Below are 20,012 nucleotides of genomic sequence, written 5' to 3' on the forward strand. Positions count from 1 at the left end.
GGGAACCGAGAGTTAAAGCAATTGTGAACAGTTGGTACAGTAGTCAAGACAAAAAAATCCTATAGGGGTTGGTGTAAAATCCTGGACTGGATTTACTTTCAAAATGGAGCAAACATTTTGTTTAAAGTATCATTTGGAAAGCCTGGACTGGAGTTTGGAATGCAAACATCTAAGAGGAAGCATTATTATGAGATTTTAAAGAATGTTTTTGGGAGTGGAATTTGGAAACAAATGTGACAATCATCTTCGGGGGGGGAGAGGGGGATACGGAGGAGAAAGCCACGACACTAACTTGGGTTCAAAGCGGCGTGTGCGTGTTTGACCAGTTATCTTGTTTGTTTATGAAACTATTGTAGTTCAAGTTGTACTTTGTAATCCGTGTTAATTTTAAAACCTGTGTGTAATTGTTAAACTAAAGAAGCAAATAGAGTTGTATCATAATCCAACTTTGTGTTTAATAAATGTTTTCTTGTTAAAACTAATTAGCGGCCCTGTGACTCTGTTCCTCCACGTTTTATGAAAAGTAATAGTTACTGTCTTTTGAACCAGGGTTCCATTCTGGGATCTTCCTGTCCCTGTTATAACATCAACTGGGATTGTAACACTTTGTCTTTATTGATGGGATGCAGTTATCAGACATGGGAGAGCAGTGGTCCCAACTGGTTAATCTGAAACTCTTCAGTACCCTTCTGTAACTGAGTGATGCACAGGCCCACTTTGGCCAAAGGGTCAGGGCCTTTGTATCACATACTAAGTTTATACTGGAACAAAACTGCCACAGGGACTATAGTGAGGACCAGCCATGTTTTCCTTCCCAGCCAGAGACAAATATTTAATTGGTGCGGTCTTGCTCAGTGACTGCATAGAAGCAGTTGTGAATGACTGACAGATTGAATTATTCTTTGTTTTGCAGAAGTGGGAACATGTGTCAGCTGTCACTGCATCTGCCCTGGGTGGATGTGGTCGGCCTGAACCCTGAAGCACAGATTGCAAATCCTAATTCGAAAAATCCGTGACTTTTATAAAGGGTGTTTTTTTTTTTTTTTTAAAAAAAGGATCAAACTTCCATCTCTAATAACTCCAGCAAACTTGAAGCTAAGCTGCAAAGAGCAATTATTGAACTGTCATGTGAATTGTTCACCAAAAGGTTTACATCTGTATCAACACAATAGCCTGCTTCATAGTGACAGATTTATAGGGGAACAGAAGCTTATAGAAGTATTGTTTTGCATTTTAAGGCCAGATATAAAGGAAAGTGTCAGCCACCTACTTTATACCAAAACGTGTGAAAGAAAATATGCCAATAATAACAGAACTATAATTCATGGAATATAGCCAATTAGCTGATAAATACGGTTCAGGTTTAAAATGCATGCCTTTCTTTATAACAGTATACTGAACTCCAAACCCATTTAAAACAGAATATCCTTATAAAGGTGGCCTTGTTTTATTTTGAAAGTTGAAACGATGTTCAGCTTGATGTAAATATCTTCTTGCAATTTTAGTTTATTGTTGTGACAAGAAATTACGAGGTCTATTGCAGCTGTTATTTATTTTTCAGGTTCAAAGGATTTATTGCCTTAAAGTAATTACACATCAATTGTTGAAAACAAATCTTCCAGCACTTTTAACAATTGATTCATTGCATCATGTCCAAAGGTTTCATTGGAGAGCAATGTTCTGAACTCTCTACAGAGCCTTGCAATGTAACAGTATTCCTATCTTGATCAGGAACTTGGGTTTATTATGAATTTCTGATTTATGTTGTGCTGTGGGGAAATACATCTTTGTGGCCTATGTAGAGGGAAGAGAAGCTTTGCCCACTATCTCAGACAGCCATGGTATGTAGCAGAGCAGCTTTTAGAAAAGGAGATTGTGAAAACATGCCAAAATGTAAAAGATGTATTTGAGTTAAAAAGATGCATCCATAGGATTCATTTGGATAAGTGTTCAACATTCACAGTCAAGGGTGGCAAAAGAGCTGGAATGCAGAAGTGACCAGAAATCCTTTGTATTGAACACTTTGGCAACTGTTACATCAGAGACATGCTGCAAGGATATTCCTGCTGGTAATGCAAATCAAAAAACTTTTCGAACAGTAATTAAGACCCTGCCTAGAAAATACTCTAATGAATACGGCTTTGTAAACATTTCCCCTTGAGACTCCCATGTTAAAATAGCTAAGCTGGAGGACAAATTTCAAAACCTTTATTCAGGTCAACAACTTGTATTTCTATCTCACCTTTAACAAAGTAAAAGATGCGCCAAGATCATCCTACACAATTTTGAAATATGTTGGGACAGGTGATGGAAGTGATCAGTCAGACATTTCGCTTTGGTCCTGTTTCACACAATGGCCAGACAGTGCTAGGGAAATATGTTTTTGTGTGTGCACGGCTGGGAGTCTGAACGGCCCCGATTACATGAAACAGTTATAGCTTCTGATTTTTTTTTTTTTTTTTTTTTTTTTAAACTTCAAAAACATATTATTAAGATGGAATAAAATAATTCCCCCTAGAGGTTATCAAATTGATCCAGAGCATTTACTGTATGATGAAAAACATTTTTAAAAAGGACAGCAAGGATGTTTAGATTTAGAAATAAATAAAGTTTAGAGTTGCCAATTCATTTTTTCCAATTAAGCGGCAATTCACCTACCTTACACATCTTTGGGTTGTGGAGGCAAAACCCATGCAAACACGGGGAATGTGCAAACTCCACACGGACAGTGGCCCAGAGCCGGAATCGAACATGGGACCTCGGCACCATGAGGCAGCAGCGCTAATCCCTGCGCCACCGAGGAAACTCACCACAGGGAGAAAGTGCAAACTCCAGTCACCTGACACCGGAATAGAACCCGGGCCCCTGGAGCCGAGGCAGCAGTGCTAACCACTACCACCGTGCGAAACAGCACACAACAATTAATTTTCTGCGAAACAGCACACGACAATTAATTTTCTGCAGAGATGTGTATGCTCTTTTCATCCCTTAAAAACATTCCCTTATTGACATTAACAAAATAGTGGGGTTCATAAATTGGCATTGGACCTTTTGTAATTAAAAAAAAAAGGTAAAATTATGGGAATGTCCAATTACTGAATCAAAATATAGAGAACAGTATGCTCTTTTTGTGTGGAATCAAAACTAGGTGATTTTACCCTTTTGAGACTAGGGAGAATGGAGATCTAATTTGAGGTTTGAATTGCTTTCTGGTGCATAGGGCATTTAAAGGGGTTAAGATTAAATAATGAAAGCTTTTGTTGAAATTCGTTCCGCAAAAAGGAATTGTTTTTAGTCCTTCAAATCAAGTGGCTGCAGCTGGAGAATGACTATTTTGCTCTTGCAAGATAATGAAGGGAAAACCAGTTTGAGACGGACAGTATTTCCTAAACGCATTTGAAATTAGTGGAGAAGTGCTAGAATGATAGTTAGTTTCATGGATTTCCATTAACTGCAGCAACAAGGAAACTTGGAGAAAAGCAGCATAGGTTAGAGGGCATTGTCCGTGAGTGGACATAGATATGCCATGGAGGGGCTAGAATAGGAAGTATGGAGATACCTTGGGAGGAATGTTGCTGCAATTTGGTTTGGGAGCACGAATCTGGATACAGCCAAATTGCAGTGAGCGTTTGGGACAAAGTTGCAGATCTACCCAAAGTCCAACAGGGTATTAACCCTGTTTCTGGTAAACTGTTGCTTAAGTTTAAAAACATTACCAATATGGACTTTGAACTATTGGGTGAACAATCCCAGAGATTTATTATAGGTTGATGGTTAAGATTCAATTTGAACTAAGCTTTTTGACAATTGAAGGCACAAGTAGTAACCTTGCATAGGAATATAGAATGATCAGATCAAAGAACATAAAAAAGGACCAGAGTACTACTGCCCTGGTTAGTGCTCTGGTTAGTCTCACAAAAGAAATTAAACTTCAGATTATTCTTCCCCCTACCCATACAGTAAATGGCTAAGATGGTAGTTTTAGTTATTTTTGAGCTTTTGCCAATTTGTGCAGATTTTATCCTAAATATCTGTAACCATTACAAGATTCTAGACCAGCTTTGGATTCCACATCCTTGGATATTTAAATACGGATGACAAAACTGCATTAAGATTTGGTAAATGGATGCAAGTATCCCTAACCTTACAAAGAGTTGTTGAACATGGAATCTAATTACCCCACCTAGTATGCAGAAACTCCACGTATCTGAAATCTTAGTAAATTGGAGCACTATGAAATAGTTTGGAGCAGCCCAAATCATGAAGGAATTATGCAAACATTTTTGATTTATTAGATGTGAGCAAACTCAATGGACTTGGTGGTTCAAAGCAACAACTCACCACCACCTCAAGGGCAATTGAGATGGGCAATAACTGTCGGCCTACGCAGCAACACCTACATAAGAAAAAAAAAACACATTAAAACTTTTCCATGTTGAAATGGCCAAGTGCTTGCTGTTCAGCTCAGCAGTACACTCTAGTGGCAGGACAGGTGTATAGTCCAAAGAGAGGCAGCGACAATGCATTTACGAGAAAGCTAGTTAAAGATGGAGGAACAAATTAGTATGCAGAGATAGGAGTAGGCATAAACAGGAATCAGATTGCTCATGACTGCTGTGACAAAATTTACTCATCTGTTGTGGCAGTAGGAAAGGCAGAGGTTCCAAGTGCAAAGAAAATAATTACCCAGTGTAATGAGCATCAGTCACAAGCAAAACCAATTTACAGCAAGCAGTCTTCCAAGTGGTTTATTTCAGCTAGTAGCATCCTTGTCAGTCAGTATAGGGGCTCAAGCCCATTCTTTAAGTCTAAAGCATTTTAGGATATGCAGCAAGCAATTGTCATCTTCCAGACAAGGTTTCAAACTTTTAGCCCATTTGTTCAGCTGAACATAAAGATCCCATGATGCTAGCTGGAGGAAAGGATTTATCCTAGTGTCTATTATTCCTCGAGTCTTTGTTGTGGGATCTTGCCAACTATAACCAGCTTCCAACAATTTCCTTTACAACCACAATTATACTTCAGAATCCATCATTTTTGTAGTACACTCAGAACATAAGGCACAATAAAAAGCTCTTCCCATTTTTCACATAATTGACTCTGCATTTTTGGTTTATTCCTTCTCCAGTTACTCCCAAAGAAAGTAATGAGAGCCAGATTTGGAATTTGCTCGAACTGTCCAAAATGCAATACAGTCCCAGAAATCATCGCCTCCCAATAACTGCAGAAGTCCACTGGAAAAGCAAGAATTCAGGCCAGGACCCAGGCATGGTAGGTTAGGGGCTTGCAAAGAATTCCCAATCACTACATGCCATTGGTGCAAGAGCAGAGGCCAAACAGATTCTCACAGGCTTAATAGAATTATAGCTCCCATGGAATACAGCAAATCACCAGTTGGCAACCTAGCACATGTGGCACTCTTGGTTTGGAGGTCCAGCACGGTCACGAGATTTGATAAGATCAGCAGCTGGGTTCCTGGTCAGGTACAAGTGGTTTTGGTTAGATTGACATAGTACATTTTTAGGGCACTGAAGAACTGCAGCAGACTGTCAACAAATTATAGAATGGGTCGGATTGTGTGTTGCAAATTTAGTCCTCGTGAGGATAATGAATGTGCATTTTCAAGCTTAATAGAGTATTGCAAAAAGTTATACAAAAAGTTTTATTTATACAAATACACAATTAAAAACAGTATATTACAATGTATCACTGTGTATATGAAAGTGATCAATTTAATACAAGTTAGAGACAGTTCAAACTTCAATATCCTTTTCATGGGAAGCAGCCATAGCAGAACACCTGATCATAGGCTTCATTATAACTGAAAAAAAAAAAATAGTATAAGAAACAAATTACAGGCAGTCAAATTGTTATTCGATACAATCAGACATTGCAAGTGAGAGCAAGCCAACTAAATCACCACCACGCAATAAGGATGCAGTGTATACAAAGAGCAATAAGCTGTAACATTTACCCACAAGACAGTATATACACTCGTTGAGAAAGGCAAAAGCAGAATCATACAGCATTTGGTGATCAATGGAAAATTCTGAAGCAGTTCTCTTATTCCAAATGAAAGACTGAAATTTCAAAATGAAGTAACTGATGCAGAGGGGCATTAAAGTTGTTTGAATTTGGGATTGGCGAGTATGGAGAAAACAAGTGATTAGAATAAATGGTTCAGAAACCCAGCAACTGCAAGGGCTTTGGGACAAATGGCCCATTTGTGGTAGATATTCTACTTTAAAAATCAGGAGAAGGGCATATCCATATGGGATGATTCAACAATGCATTTTGACTTTACCTCCTGTCCTTAGCTGGATTCAAATTTCAAGGAGGCACGCTCCAACAGTTAGGCGAGAACCAATTCTAATTGACATGAAAATGAAATGAAAAGAAAAACCGCTTATTGTCACAAGTAGGCTTCAAATGAAGTTACTGTGAAAAGCCCCTAGTCGCCACATTCCGGCACCTGTTTGGGGAGGCTGTTACGGGAATCGAACCGTGCTGCTGGCCTGCTTACAAAAGCCAACGATTTAGCCCTGTGCTAAACAGCCCCTGCCAGGAGGTGACCATTGCAGCTGTTCTAGTAGAGCTGAGAAGTTTGGCTGCTGGTTGGAATTCAGTGCTTTCACACCATCCTATTCTTGACCGTTATGCAAGTAACAAATAAAAACTTCCCCAGTACAAGTGGAGGTCAGTAACAGGTACGTCACATGCATCATTGCAAGTGGAAGCAGGATATCTTGTCATCAGCACATCAAGGTTAAAAGAACATTTAGAAATCTAACTGGTTCAACAAAAGAAATTTCAAAATTGCTGGTTTCACATCAAGAGCTTTAAGTTTATAGAATGCAAACCACAAAGTAAAAAGATCAAAGCATCAGATTACTTACTCATCAAATGAGCACAGTGAACAGCAAACCCTTGCACAGTGATCACACACTTTGCTGCAATGTTGGCATATTAAGTGATCACATTGTGAGCAAGGTTTCTTGAAATTTGATGGTTTCAAACAGATAAAACAGTTCGCAGTTGCTGGCTTGATTGGTGCTGTGGCAAATAGAAATGAGCATGTTAGACCAAGCTACAATAGACAACTGTTTCAAGTGAAAGCTGAACCAAGGTGGATTTTAACTTTTACTATGGCATGACTTGCATATTGGCAGAAACATAGCATCAGATGCAACATACATGGGAAGCTTTGTCATGTCCCCATTTAGTAGCAGGCTTACTAGGCAACTGTATAAAAAACATCAGCACAATCAATCCTTACATACTCCACCCAGTGGTCAGCTCTTTCATGAGCACAAACCAGAGTCAAACAGCCTCTTGGTGACAGTATCCAACCCAAAACAAACATCACATTTATGCCAATACCAAGTCATTACATTAAATTTCAATTTAAAGCCAGTGTACAAGAACTGCTTTGTAGTTACCCCTTTGGGGGACAAAATCTCAGCAAGGGGGCAAATACTTTTGATTGGGTCCAAACTGCATTACTGCCTTGTCCATTTCACAAAAAATGATCATGATGGAGATTTACATATTACTATGAAATGTAGCCATTATTGCTAATGATGCCTCATGGTAAATCAATTTATAGTTCCAACAACATATCAATTGATCGCTATTTGTAGCATTGAAAAAAAAGTTGGTTTGTGGAGCATAATGAAGAGGAATTATTCATTTCACATTATAACTCAAGTTACCTACAATCAATATTCAGGTACAGAAAGTTTGAAATAGTAACATCTGATATTTGCACGACCGTTACGTAGCAGCCTGCTTTTACTCAAATTTAGTCACATTTTTACAGCAAAGCAAAAAGGCTCTTCAGCCCAGAGTGTCTGTGCTGGCCATCAAATACCTATCTATTCTCACCCAATTTTCCTGCGCTTGGTCCAGTCCGTAGCCTTGTATGCTATAGCATTTCAAGTGCTCATCTAAATGCTTCGTAAATGTTCAGGGTTCCTGCCTCTACCACCCTTAAGTTCTAGATTCCAACCACCCTTTGGGTGAAAAAGCTTTTTCTCAAATTCTCTGTCCCCAGTCATTGATCTACATCCCTCAATTTTATACACCTCAAAATCGTAGCGTGGGGGAGGGGAGGCGGAAGAGAAAGAGAACTGGACAGTAGATATTATCTAGTGACAGGAATGTTTAATTGCAATTGTGTAATTTCAAACTTGTCTGCTTTGAAATTAGGTATTTAAAATTAAATGAATTGGAATACTGTAACATTTCTAGACGTGTTGAATTTGTCAAGTTACATTTAAGGAAAGTTACTTGTCCATTTTTACCAATATGGAAAAGGTAAATTTTAAAATCAGGTGTTCCATTCTGGCAGCTAAATGGTTAAAAATGTTATGATCAGCATGGAAAAGGAGCGAGTTTCATCCAATTAGATTGAGCTCATAAATCCCAACAAGCTGGAGTGAAACCTACTAGGCAACTACTCAGTGCCTTACAACAACCTTCTACAAACTCTTGTATAGAAATTAGACCTCCAAATTCTTTAGCTGGATCAGTCAGCATTTAATGTCCATCCCAGTTGCCCTTGAAGGAGGAGGCGGCTTTGGCAAGAAAGTTGACAGCAATAAAATAAAGTCCTTTTTCCTCTGGGGGTCAGGAGTAGTCTCTCTTACAGATCCCATAAAGGCATTTGGGTCAAAGAACAATAACCGTCATTGCCTGCTGTCTAGCCCCAAGGATCTGGATGCAGTGCTAAAAGTTTGAGTTCACATGAGTGGACATGGCCATTGAATGCATCCAGTCATGAAAATGTGCTTTAGGCAAAATGATGATGTTTTAATTTACCAGCTGGAAACCACAATGAAACTTTAAAAAGTATTTTTTTATTTTTTTTATTTTTTTAAAAAGAACTTGAACTCAGCCCAAGATGTCTATCCCCCATTTATTGAACCAATAGTCCGACGTACACCAGGTGGTGTTAGGGAGTCTCAGGATTTTGACCCAGTGACAGTAAAGGAATGGAGATACGAGGGTGGGATGCCAATCAGGTGGACTGCTTTGCCCTGGAATGGTGTCAAACATTTTGAATGTTGTTGGAGCTGCACTCACCCAGGCAATTGAAGAGTATTCCATCACAATCCTGATCTGTGCCTTGTAGATGGTGGACAGGCATTGGGGATTCAGGGGCAAGTTACTGGTCTCTGAATTCCAAGCTTTAGGCTAGAAGAATGGCCCACTGTATTTATAGGACTGGCAGAGTTCAGTTTCTGGTCAATGGTAACATCGAGGATGTTGACTGGTGGATTCAGCGATGGTAATGCCATTGAATAGGGGATGGTTAGAGTCTTCTTGGAAATGTTATTGCCTAGCACTAGACACAGATATAATTTTGACACTTTTGCATCAAAGCCTGAACATTGTCTAGGTCCTGCTACATGTGGTCAGACTGCAGGAGAGTCATGAAAAGTACTGAATATGGAGGGAAGGTGAGTGATGAAGCATCTGAAGATGGCTGGGCCTTGGACAAGACCAAGGAACTGCTCCAGGAGTGGCCTCCAACAACCATAACCATCTTCCTTTGAGCAAGGTATGACTCGAGCCAGTGCAGTCATCCCCCTGCACAGATTCCCATCGACTCCCGTCTCGAGGGCTCATTGATGCCACACTTGGTCAAAAACAGTCACTCCCACATCTCCTAGTGATATTTATCATTTAATATACTGGTTTAATAATAAAGGAATAGACTGCATACAAACTTTGAACTAATATGGGTTAAATTTAAATTCAGTAAGCTTACATCTGTATGAAGCTAGTGAGCCCTTCACAAGTTGTCCATTATGTCCAAGAAAGGTTTGCCCATTGAGTAACACACGTCCTTCACATCCATTACAAAGATCTTCTGATACTTTTAGGCAGTTATCTTCAATAGGTTTGGACATGGGAACCAGTGTACAATTCTCTTCTGAATTGCCAGTCCACATGTATCCCATAAAAGCTTGGGCACCATTAAACAGCAAGCTTTTAGTTTTTTCTGAAAAAATAATGTTGATTATGTATGAGAAAACCAGTTTAGAAATGATTCAAGAAGTAGCACATTCATTACCAACTGCAGTAATCTAGTCCACTACAGGGAGTTGCAGTTTGAATTTTCATGGCAGAGACATTGCTCACCATGTCTTTTTTTTTTAAACTCCATTCCCAATTTGCCTGCATATTTCTTCCTCCCATTAGCAGGTCTGTAGACTGGACCCACACCCAATCAAAAGCAGGGGGCACCCATTTCAAAAGAGACTGGTCCCAGTCCTGTTGAGGTGCAACCCCTGCCCTCCGGAGATTCACTAGTGATTGGGGAGGTGTTGAAAAGAGGATCAAGGTGCATAAGAGGAGTGAATGCTGGTTAGTATTTGGGGAAGGAATAAGTGTTCGATAGGCACAGGCTAATGAGGAATATAAATAATCTTATAATGCATCCATATACATCCAGAGGTCACCACTGACCAGAAACTGAACTGGACCAGCCATATAAAGTGCAGAGATACTAAAGCAGCTCAGGAGACATGAATTCTGCAACACAATTTATCTCTTGATTCCCCAAAGCCTGTTCATTTATCTTCAGTGGCATGCCTCAAGTGTAATGGAATATGCTCCAATTGAAGCTCAATAGCATCTGGGGCAAAGCAGCCCACCCACCATCTTAAGTATTTACTCCCACCGTCCAGTGAACTGTGGCAGCAGTGTGTGTCATCTACAAGATGCACTGCAGTCCTTTCAAGCAGCACCTTCAAGCCTGCAACCTCTACCATGCAGATTCTTTAAAAAAGACATTGTAGGCTTAGAAAGAGGATTTACTCAAGTGGGCAAGGACAAAGCCCATCTGGTTAAGAGTGGAGAAGTATTTCCAGGAGTATCCTATAGGCATCCAAATAGTTAAATAGAAGTTGAGGAGCAAATCTGCAGGGAAAGAAAATATTTTATCCGATAATGTTAGAGAAGGCAGGAGAGGAATCTGTCATGTGTTCAGGAGAACTTCCTTGACCAACAAGTTCAGTTCAACTGGGAGGCACTGCTGGATCTGGTGCTGGAAATGAAGTGGACTTTGAATCGATGGAAAACACTTGAGTAAGGATATCATATTATTACAAAGGTTTACATTAGCTCCTTGCATTTCACCATTATCATCTAGATTAGAACCCCTGAAAAAGAGGGTCAACCACAATGGGATGAGGGATAGAATTCAACAGGAAAATGACAATGGATGGTCTTTTGAGGGAGGGAGTTTTCAATTGTTGGCTGAGTACATCATCCCAAAAAGGCAGGTGAACCGTTTCACGGAAGAGGGCAATAGACAATGAAACAAGTGTCAATACATGTCAAAAGAGTTTTAAGCGGCATGGTAACAGTGGTTAGCACTGTTGATTCACATCACAGCACCAGGGTCCCAGGTTCGATTCCCGGCTTGGGTCATAGTCTGTGTGGCGTCTGCACGTTCTCAGTGTCTGCGTGGGTTTCATCCAGGTGCTCCGCTTTCCTCTCACAATTCCCGGAAAACGTGCTGTTCGGTGAATTGGACATTCTGAATTCTCCCTCAGTGTACCCGAACAGGCGCCGGAATGTGCGACTAGGGGCTTTTCACAATAACTTCATTGCAGTGTTAAAGTAGGCCTACTTGTGACAATAAAGATTCTTATTATTAAGCTAGAACCAGGCTAAATATGGCAAGAGGAATGCAAATGGAATGGAAGTCAGTCTAGTGAGACCATACATAGAATAGTGCACATGGTCTGAAGCTGTTCTGAGAATTCACTAGGCTGATTCTGGAGATGAAGGCAGTCTTAGGAGGAAAGATCAAGCAGGTTGGCCCAATACTAGCCAGGAGTCAGAAGATTCTAAGGGCACAAACAGCGTAGAACTGGTTTCTCCCTTGGGAGGAATGTGGCACCAGATACCACAGTTTAAAGTTAAGGGACCTCCTATTCATAATGGAAATAAGGAGGAATTTCTTGGAGGGCAGTTGGTCTTTATTCAAGACCTAATTAGACAGATTGACAAAAGAGAGTGAAGGATTATCGGGACAGGCAAGAAAGTGAAAGTCACATCAAATCAGCAAGGATCTTACTGATTGGTACAGCAAGCCTGAAGGGCCAAATGGCCTACTACTTCTTGCATTCTGATAGATAGCAGCAAGTTCTGGTAAATACTGGAGGATGGTAGATCAAGCATCACTGCTGGGGCCACTTTTTAAAAGGGATACTGAAATACAGTAAAACTTCAATTCATCAAATTTGTCAATTCATCAAATTTGTTCATGATGCAAAACTTGGGAGGGGTGGCAAACAAGAGGACAATACTAGCTAACTGACGGGATTTGTTTGCAGAAAAAAGATGTATTTTGACAGACGGTGGAAGCAATGTCAATGTTCAGGGACAGAGAGCTTCATGGGGCTCAGGTACTGATCTTTGAAGGTCACAGGACAGCGGCTAGCAAAGCATATGAGATCTTGGGCTTCATAAATAGAGGCAATGTTTCAAAAGTACACAAGAGTGGCAGGCAGACAAGCAAATTCTCCCTCAGAATGTCACAGTAGCCTGTGAAAAAGAAGATGGGGCAAAGAAATTTCAGAAAGGTCACCCCCATACATTAGTTGACATTCTGATTCCTCCATGGTAATAGGGCTGAACACGATGCAGGTGTGAGACCAAGAAAGAAAGTAGGAGAGAATATTTTGTTAAAACGGTCAGACAATGTGAGGGACCGCTCCTCCAATCAAAGATTTGCTCCTTCCCATGCTGCTGCTCCAGAGGAAAGTGATTGGGTGTATTTGTTTTAAGTTGGGATGTGGGGAGAAGGGGAGGGGACTGTTTCTGGCAGCTCCCAGAGGATGCAAGTCATTTAAAAAAATGATTTATAAATAACCCATTTCCTCCACACTCCTCTCCAGTTAGAACAATCTCCTGTTTCAAGACAAAAAATGAATTGGGAGCTTGACCTCAAGCAGAGGCCAAGGTGGCAATGGATCCAGCTCACCTAAGTGGCAGCAGCTATCTCTGAAAAAGGAACATAGGTGGAGGGAAGAGCGAAGGAGGACATTGGCAGGTATGGGCAACAGGCACCACTTTTCACACTTCCGGCTGGTTTTATTTATGCAGCCCTTCTGATTTCCCAACATCCAAAATCTCTGTCTGGACCTGGATTTCATGTTTATAAACTGCCACTGCAACAAAACAAAATTTAAATCCCTTCTAACAATTTTCTTCCTGTCCAATAAAAAGTTTAAAAGCAAGAGAGAAAAACTGTGGGCAAATAAAGATTTTCTTTATGGTTCTGCTGTACACAGTGTCTATCCACGTAGAAGCATTTTTTAAACTGTTATGAGTGTTCACGTTTTAAAAGGAGATGTAGAAAAACAGAGAATCCAGTTGATCCAGAGGAGCCCATCCTTCCAGGCTGGGGTGCGCATGAATGAAAACAGTTTAATTGTTGTTGGATTCTTTGTGGCCTGTAACAGCACCAAGTCTCTGGTTTCTTCAATATCCTTCAAGCGGAGGCTTCCCCTGCAGGTAGTCCTTGAAAAATCACACCTAGCCCTCAAGAAAATTTAAAATAAAAAGGAGCCCCAAAGAAAAAAGATTATTCCTGCTCGTGTTAAAGAGTACGAAAGCAAGGAAATTATGCTGAATCTATACAAAACTCTGGTTAGGTCAAAATCAGAGGATGGTATCCAGTATTGATTAACACAAAGGATAGGTTGGTCCTGGAGAAATGCAGAGGAAACTTGCCAGAATGGTTCCAGGAAATGTAGCTACAAAGTTAACATGGAGAAGCTGGAGTTTTTCCTCAAGAACAAGGTGATTGAGGAGAGATCAGGTAGGTACACAAGATTTGATGTGGTAAGAAAAACTGTTTCCATTAGCAGATAGTACAAAGACTTTGTACTAAGATTTTGGGTAAGAGATGCCAGCAGTGTAGCTGGGGGGCGGGGGTGAAGAAATGCAGCATGTGGTAATGACTTGGAACCCAGGGCCTCTTCAGAGTGTGTTGGAAACAGATGCCAATGGCGAATTCAGAAGGAAACAGGATGGGAACTTCAGAAATTAACTTGTCGCAAGGCTACAGAGAAATGAAGTGACTAAATTGCTTCACAACGAACATGGATGTGATTGGCCCCATAGGCTTCCTTATCGACCATAATGACACCATCGACACAGTACAGCCTAAACAGCACAAGCTAGCTCACACGGAGGTCACGTCCCTCAATGGACCTTTAATACAATAGTCCAACAAATGTTAAATCATCAGTGTGAGATATAGGAAATGGTTATATATTTTGTTGTAAAAGTAAACCCTGGGCTCAAATACATACAGGCAGCATGTATGCTAAAGTGATTAAGAAGTCATAAAGGTGAGGTAATCATTGATTTTAACTAATTACATACATATATACACAAGGTCATGGGACATCTTAGTGGAGACTGGGGGAATGCCATGCTTGGGATACAGATTATATAATTCATGATGGCAGGTCTGTCTGTAGCTTGCCATAGGATTTTAATCTGACAAGATAGAAGGATTCTTAGGGTGTTCCTGAAAGGGTCAGTCTCAAGTTTGTGCAGATAAGCAAGTAACCCGGATTGTTATTTTATGGGTGGCATTTGAATTATATTGGGATTCTTAATTGGAATATATTGTGGTAGGTGCAGAGAGTTAAGTCCCCCCCTTTATTTACAAAGCTATTACTGTATTGCTAATGTGATTGATGTGGTGACTCCAAAGGTTTCGTAGTCTTCCCTTTTGCTAGGATTTTCATACAGGGGTCCCAACAATTAACATTTTCTAATCTAGATTCATTTTCACCCATAATTTTTAAAGATAGTTCAGTTAAATTGAATTAGACAATTGTAACTTCTAGAAAAGACCTTTTGCTTTAGAGCTCTTTCACAAACATCATTTATAAAACTTGGGTGTTCTTTGACAGCTGCTGTCCTAAAAACTAAAAAGAGGGCAGGAAACCTCAATGTACCACATCTAGGAGAACAAATTTCCATCAGGAAACTGCAGTTCAATAAGTTAACTGGTTCACATGCTTCTCAAAAAGGCCCAGAATCTATTTTAGCACATTTGCTAAATGGGCAAGGAAAACAGGTTTATAAACATTGTGGGGCATGTTGCCGAAATAGAGCTGATCAACAGCCTATCTAACTCAGCTTTCGAATCTCCATTTAATCTCCCAAGTTATCACATGAGTTGGTGGAGCACTGAACACAAGTGATCATCATCAGCCTCACCATTATTTTCACAACCAATTACATGGCCCAGATCTTAACAGTTAAAACAAAGCCAACAGCACCAAGCATAAACCAATTAGCAACCACACATGCAATTAAAACACAAATCAGAAAGTGACTGCACAGATGCCCTACTCCTCCACGAGCTGCACGCAAATGTTATCTCACCAAGAGGCTTAGCATCAAAATACATCAGAAAAGGTTAGGGCCGTCTATTCTAGAAGAAACTTTAACAGCACAAGTCTTAAATTGATGCCAAACAACTTGTGAAGGCTCTCCCCTTACTGCTATTTCTCATTCTTAAATTTCACCTTTCACTTTGTGTAGATTTGACATCAAATTAAACAGACATACACAGCTCAGCAAGGATTCTTCATGCTGATTCTTTCTTACTTGGTTCACAAGTCCTACATCCTGTTGCACCAACAAAAATACCCTCCCTTCAGAATGCCAGGCTACTGTGCAAATTCCCTGTCGACTACAAAATGCAGTTAATGTTTGAAACACATCGCCTCCAGTAAGAAAATTAGTTTAATACCAGCCAGATCAGCTGCCTATAGACAGGCACATAGGAAAGTCGTTGCCACACTTTAGTGGCCAGTTAACGGCAGCCTGTTGAGGCCCCAAGCCCAATAAGAGGTTTCCGGTCCCAGGTTTGCATACAGCAGGGGGACAGGTGTGGGTTGCTCTCGGTAATAGGCCAAGGTTAAGGGCTACCGTCTTTATAGAGGCTGCAAACCCACAGGGGGCAAAAAAACTGGCAGAACATGTTGTGAAATCAATGGGTTGTTGTAAAACAGGAAGTCAGGGTTAGAGTCAACAACTTTAGCATAAATCATCCCAGTGCACTTCACAGGACAATGCAAGAACCTAGGCACAGATAACCCAAACCCTGGAAAAAGTGTGGCTTTTAAATGGAATCTTAAAAGGAGGAAAGTGAGGTGAAGACAGAGGCTTAGGGAGGGCATTCAGTGCCTGGGGAATTGACAACATAGTCACCAGGATGGAGCAATTATAATAGGGATATAATACAAAAGGGGTATAATTATAATACAAGAGGCCAGAATTGCAGCAGGAAGGAGTTAAAACATTTGAGAATTTTAAACTTGAAATGTTACTCAACCAGGAGTTAGTGCAGTGCAAGTCAAGGAGCACAGGAGTGATGGGGCAACTGGAATTGCTGTGCATCATGACATCAACAGCAAGTAGCACAGTGGTTAGCACTGTTGCTTCACAGCTCCAGGGTCCCAGGTTTGATTTCGGCTTGGGTCGCGGTCTGTGTGGAGTCTCCAGGTTCGGCGTGGGTTCTGCCCCGGGACCAGGCCATCCCCGGGACCAGGCCATCCCCGGGACCAGGCCATCCCCGGGCCCACACCCCTCCGGCCCGCAGTCCCAGGTCCCTGGCAGACCAGACCAGACCAGACCAGCCCCCGGGCTCCGGGCCTAGTACCAGGCCGCTCTCACTCACCATACACCTCCCGCTTGTATTTCTCCCCAAAGACTCCTTCGTTCAGCTCTTTCTGGGTAACATGGATTTTCCACTGCAGCGGCGCCGTGTCACCGAAAGGACTGGCTCTCTTAGTCATCCCGATCGCGCCACCAGATCACAGAGCAGACAATCAGGGAGGAGGGGAGAACAACTTCCCGCGCAAACTCTGACCTGGTGACGCGCGCACGTTATTTACTGAATCGACTCACGTGATGTCGGGGCGGGACTTTGGTGGGCCCGCCCCCGCCCATCCGGCGGGTCCCGCCCCCACCGGTCGGCTCCACCTCCACGCCCTCCGGTCGGCCCCGCCCCTCGGGCCGGCCCCGCCTCCCAATAACATGAGAATACACATTACCGCGCTGTTGTTGTCGACTCTTACCGCCTTTCATACTGTGCATCATATCTACAGCAGCAAGCTGTACTCTATTACATCGCCCATTTAACATTAATCTGTTATGTGCAATTCAAGCACAGGGATTGCACGGAAGTGATAAATCCGGATCCACTGGCACCAAATCTTTAGAAACATTAATGGAAAAGCTTAACTCTGGAAAACAAACTATACAACGGACAGTAAATACTGGACAATCTCAGCAGATCTGACAGCTACTGTGGAGAGAGAAGGGAGCTAACGTTTGGACTAGCTCCCTTCTCACTCCATAGATGCTGTACAGTTGTGGACATGAGGCACGATCAATTGAACAAAGACGATAGCTTTATTGCTATCAGATGTGTGGCCTCCCACAGCAGCTGGTGAAATGGCTGCTGGCTGGAGGACACGCATATTTATACAGGCAGGGACTACTGGCGAACCTGTAGTACAGGTCCTACTGTACATCACCTAATACAGGTGCAACAGTGGTTTACCACATTCACCCCCTGTTAAAAATTGAGTCCGGCGGGGATGGTGGATAACTATATACAACAATGAGTTAATATTTACAAGATTTGAGCAAACAAATGTCCTTTGATGTCCGGTGGACTGGTCAGTGGTTTAGCCGGTCCGGGGCCTTGATGTTCCTCTGGGCGCGATGGAGTGGTGTCGGCGATGTTGGTGCTGATATGGTCGATGGTGACTCCGGGAGCATGTTCAAAATCCTATTCATCGTCGGGCGTGGACAGGGGGGGGGACGGATGGTCCTAGGGCGGGTGCTGTTGGGAGCGACAGGAGAGGGGAGGGTGGCGCCGGGGACGGAGAGGGTGTGGGGGTGGAACCTGCTGGTGCCAGGTACTTGAGTGAAACAGTATACTGGTGGCCGTCGGGGAACTGGGGGTTTGCGTGGAGCAAGTGCACCCTCTCCACCAACGGGTCCGCCTTGTGGAGTCGGACGTGCTTACGGAAAAGCACGGTTCCCGGATCTGCGAGCCAAGCCGAGAGTACGACACCCCAGATGTGGACTTCCTGGGGAAGGCAAAAAGACGTTCACGGGGTGTATTGTTCGTGGCAGTGCAGAGTAATGAGCGAATGGAGTGAAGTGCATCAGGGAGGACCTCCTGCCAGCGGGAGGCCGGGAGGTTTCTGGACCTTAGGGCCAGCTGACGGCCCTCCATACCGTCCTGATCTCCCTTTCTACCTGTCCGTTTCCCCGGGGGTTATAGCTTGTCGTTCTGCTGGAGGCGATACCCCTGCTGAGCAGGAACTGATGCAGCTCATCACTCATGAATGAGGATCCCCTGTCACTGTGGATGTAGGCGGGGAAACCAAACAGAGTGAAGATTGTGTTGAGGGCTTTAATGACGGTGGCAGATGTCATGTCGGTGCATGGGATGGCAAAGGGGAATCTGGAGTATTTGTCGATCACACTGAGAAAATATGTGTGACGGTCGGTGGAGGGGAGGGGGCCTTTGAAGTCCATGCTGAGGCGTTCAAAGGGGCGGGAGGCCTTCACCAGGCGCGCGCGGTCCAGCCGGTAGAAGTGCGGGTTGCACTCCGCACAGACCTGGCAGTCTCTGGTGATTGCCCTTACTTCCTCGACGGAGTAGAGCAGATTTTGTGCCTTAATGAAGTGTACAGCCGTATGACTCCTGGATGACAAAGGCTGTCGTGCAGGGCCCAGTGTCGGTCCACCTGTGCGCTGGCACATGTACCTCGTTAAAGGGCGTCTGGAGTTTCGTTGAGTTTGCCGGGGCGATACATAATTTCGTAATTATAGGTGGAGAGCTCGATTCTCCACCGCAAGATTTTATCATTTTTGATCTTGCCCCGCTGTGTGTTGTTGAACATGAAGGCTACCGACCGTTGGTCAGTGAGGAGAGTGAATCTCCTGCCAGCCAGGTAATGCCTCCAATGCCGCACAGCTTCAACGATAGCTTGGGTCTCCTTTTCGACGGATGAGTGCCGAATTTCTGAGGCATGAAGGGTGCGGGAAAAGAATGCCACGGGCCTGCCTGCCTGATTGAGGGTGGCGGTAAGGGCGACGTCTGATGCGTTGCAGTGTCTCATCTACAGCGTGCATTGTGGCCTTGGCAATATCAGCTCTGATCCGGGCGAAGGCCTGTTGGGCCTCGGCCGTCAGAGGAAACTGGGTGGACTGTATGAATGGGCGGGCCTTGTCCGCATAGTTTGGGACTCACTGAGCGTAATACGAAAAGAACCCCAGGCATCGTTTGAGGGCCTTGGGGGAGGGGGAGCTCCATGAGGAGGCGCATGCGGTCAGGATCGGGCCCCAGAACTCCGTTCTGGACCACATAGCCGAGGATGGCTAAGTGGTTTGTGCTGAACACGCACTTCTCCTTGTTGTAAGTGAGGTTTAGGAGAGTAGCGGTGTAGAGAAATTTAGCAAGGTAGGCGTCGTGGTCCTGCTGATCATGGCCGCAGATGGTGACTTTGTCTAGATATGGAAAGGTGGCCCGCAACCCATACCCATCGACCATTGGGTCCATCTCCCTTTGGAAGACCAAGACCCTGTTTGTGACGTCAAAGGGGACCCTAAGGAAGTGGTGTCGGCAGCCGTCTGCCTCGAAGGCAGTGTATGGACGGTCCGATTTACGGTTGGGGAGCTGGTGGTAGGCGGATTTCAGGTCTACCGTTGAGAAGACCTGGTACTGCGCAATCTGGTTAACCATGTCAGATGTGCATGGGAGAGGGTACGCGTCGAGCTGCATGTAGCGGTTGATGGTCTGGCTGTAGTCCACGACCATTCGGTGTTTCTCCCCAGCTTTAACTACTACCACATGAGCTCTCCAGGGGCTGTTGCGGGCCTCGATGATGCTTTCCCGAAGCAGCCGCTGGACTTCGGACCTGATGAAGGTCTTGTCCTGGGTG

At 43.1% G+C, this 20,012-nt stretch overlaps 1 protein-coding gene across 1 annotated transcript; it reads right to left on the reverse strand.

Annotated features, from left to right (window-relative positions):
• Window positions 1-5,648: 5,648 nt before the first annotated feature.
• Window positions 5,649-16,935, reverse strand: siva1 (SIVA1, apoptosis-inducing factor). The gene is made up of 4 exons (XM_072489849.1): window positions 16,727-16,935; window positions 9,773-10,006; window positions 6,897-7,053; window positions 5,649-5,821 (listed from the first exon to the last, which is right to left on the reverse strand). The coding sequence occupies exons 1-4, from the start codon at window positions 16,842-16,844 to the stop codon at window positions 5,773-5,775; spliced, it is 558 nt and encodes a 185-aa protein (XP_072345950.1). The 5' UTR covers window positions 16,845-16,935; the 3' UTR covers window positions 5,649-5,772.
• Between the last annotated feature and the right edge of the window lie 3,077 nt (window positions 16,936-20,012).

Source organism: Scyliorhinus torazame, chromosome 2, assembly GCF_047496885.1.
Source record: "Scyliorhinus torazame isolate Kashiwa2021f chromosome 2, sScyTor2.1, whole genome shotgun sequence".
Lineage (NCBI taxonomy): Eukaryota > Metazoa > Chordata > Chondrichthyes > Carcharhiniformes > Scyliorhinidae > Scyliorhinus > Scyliorhinus torazame.

Coding starts and splice junctions, on each gene's coding strand:
- siva1 (XM_072489849.1), bottom strand. CDS start 16,844: ATGACTAAGAGAGCCAGTCCTTTCGGTGACACGGCGCCGCTGCAGTGG. Junction 10,007..16,726: donor ATACAAGCGGGAGGTGTATG/GTGAGTGAGAGC, acceptor TTATTTTTTCAG/AAAAAACTAAAAGCTTGCTG. Junction 7,054..9,772: donor CTCACTAGCTTCATACAGAT/GTAAGCTTACTG, acceptor TATTTGCCACAG/CACCAATCAAGCCAGCAACT.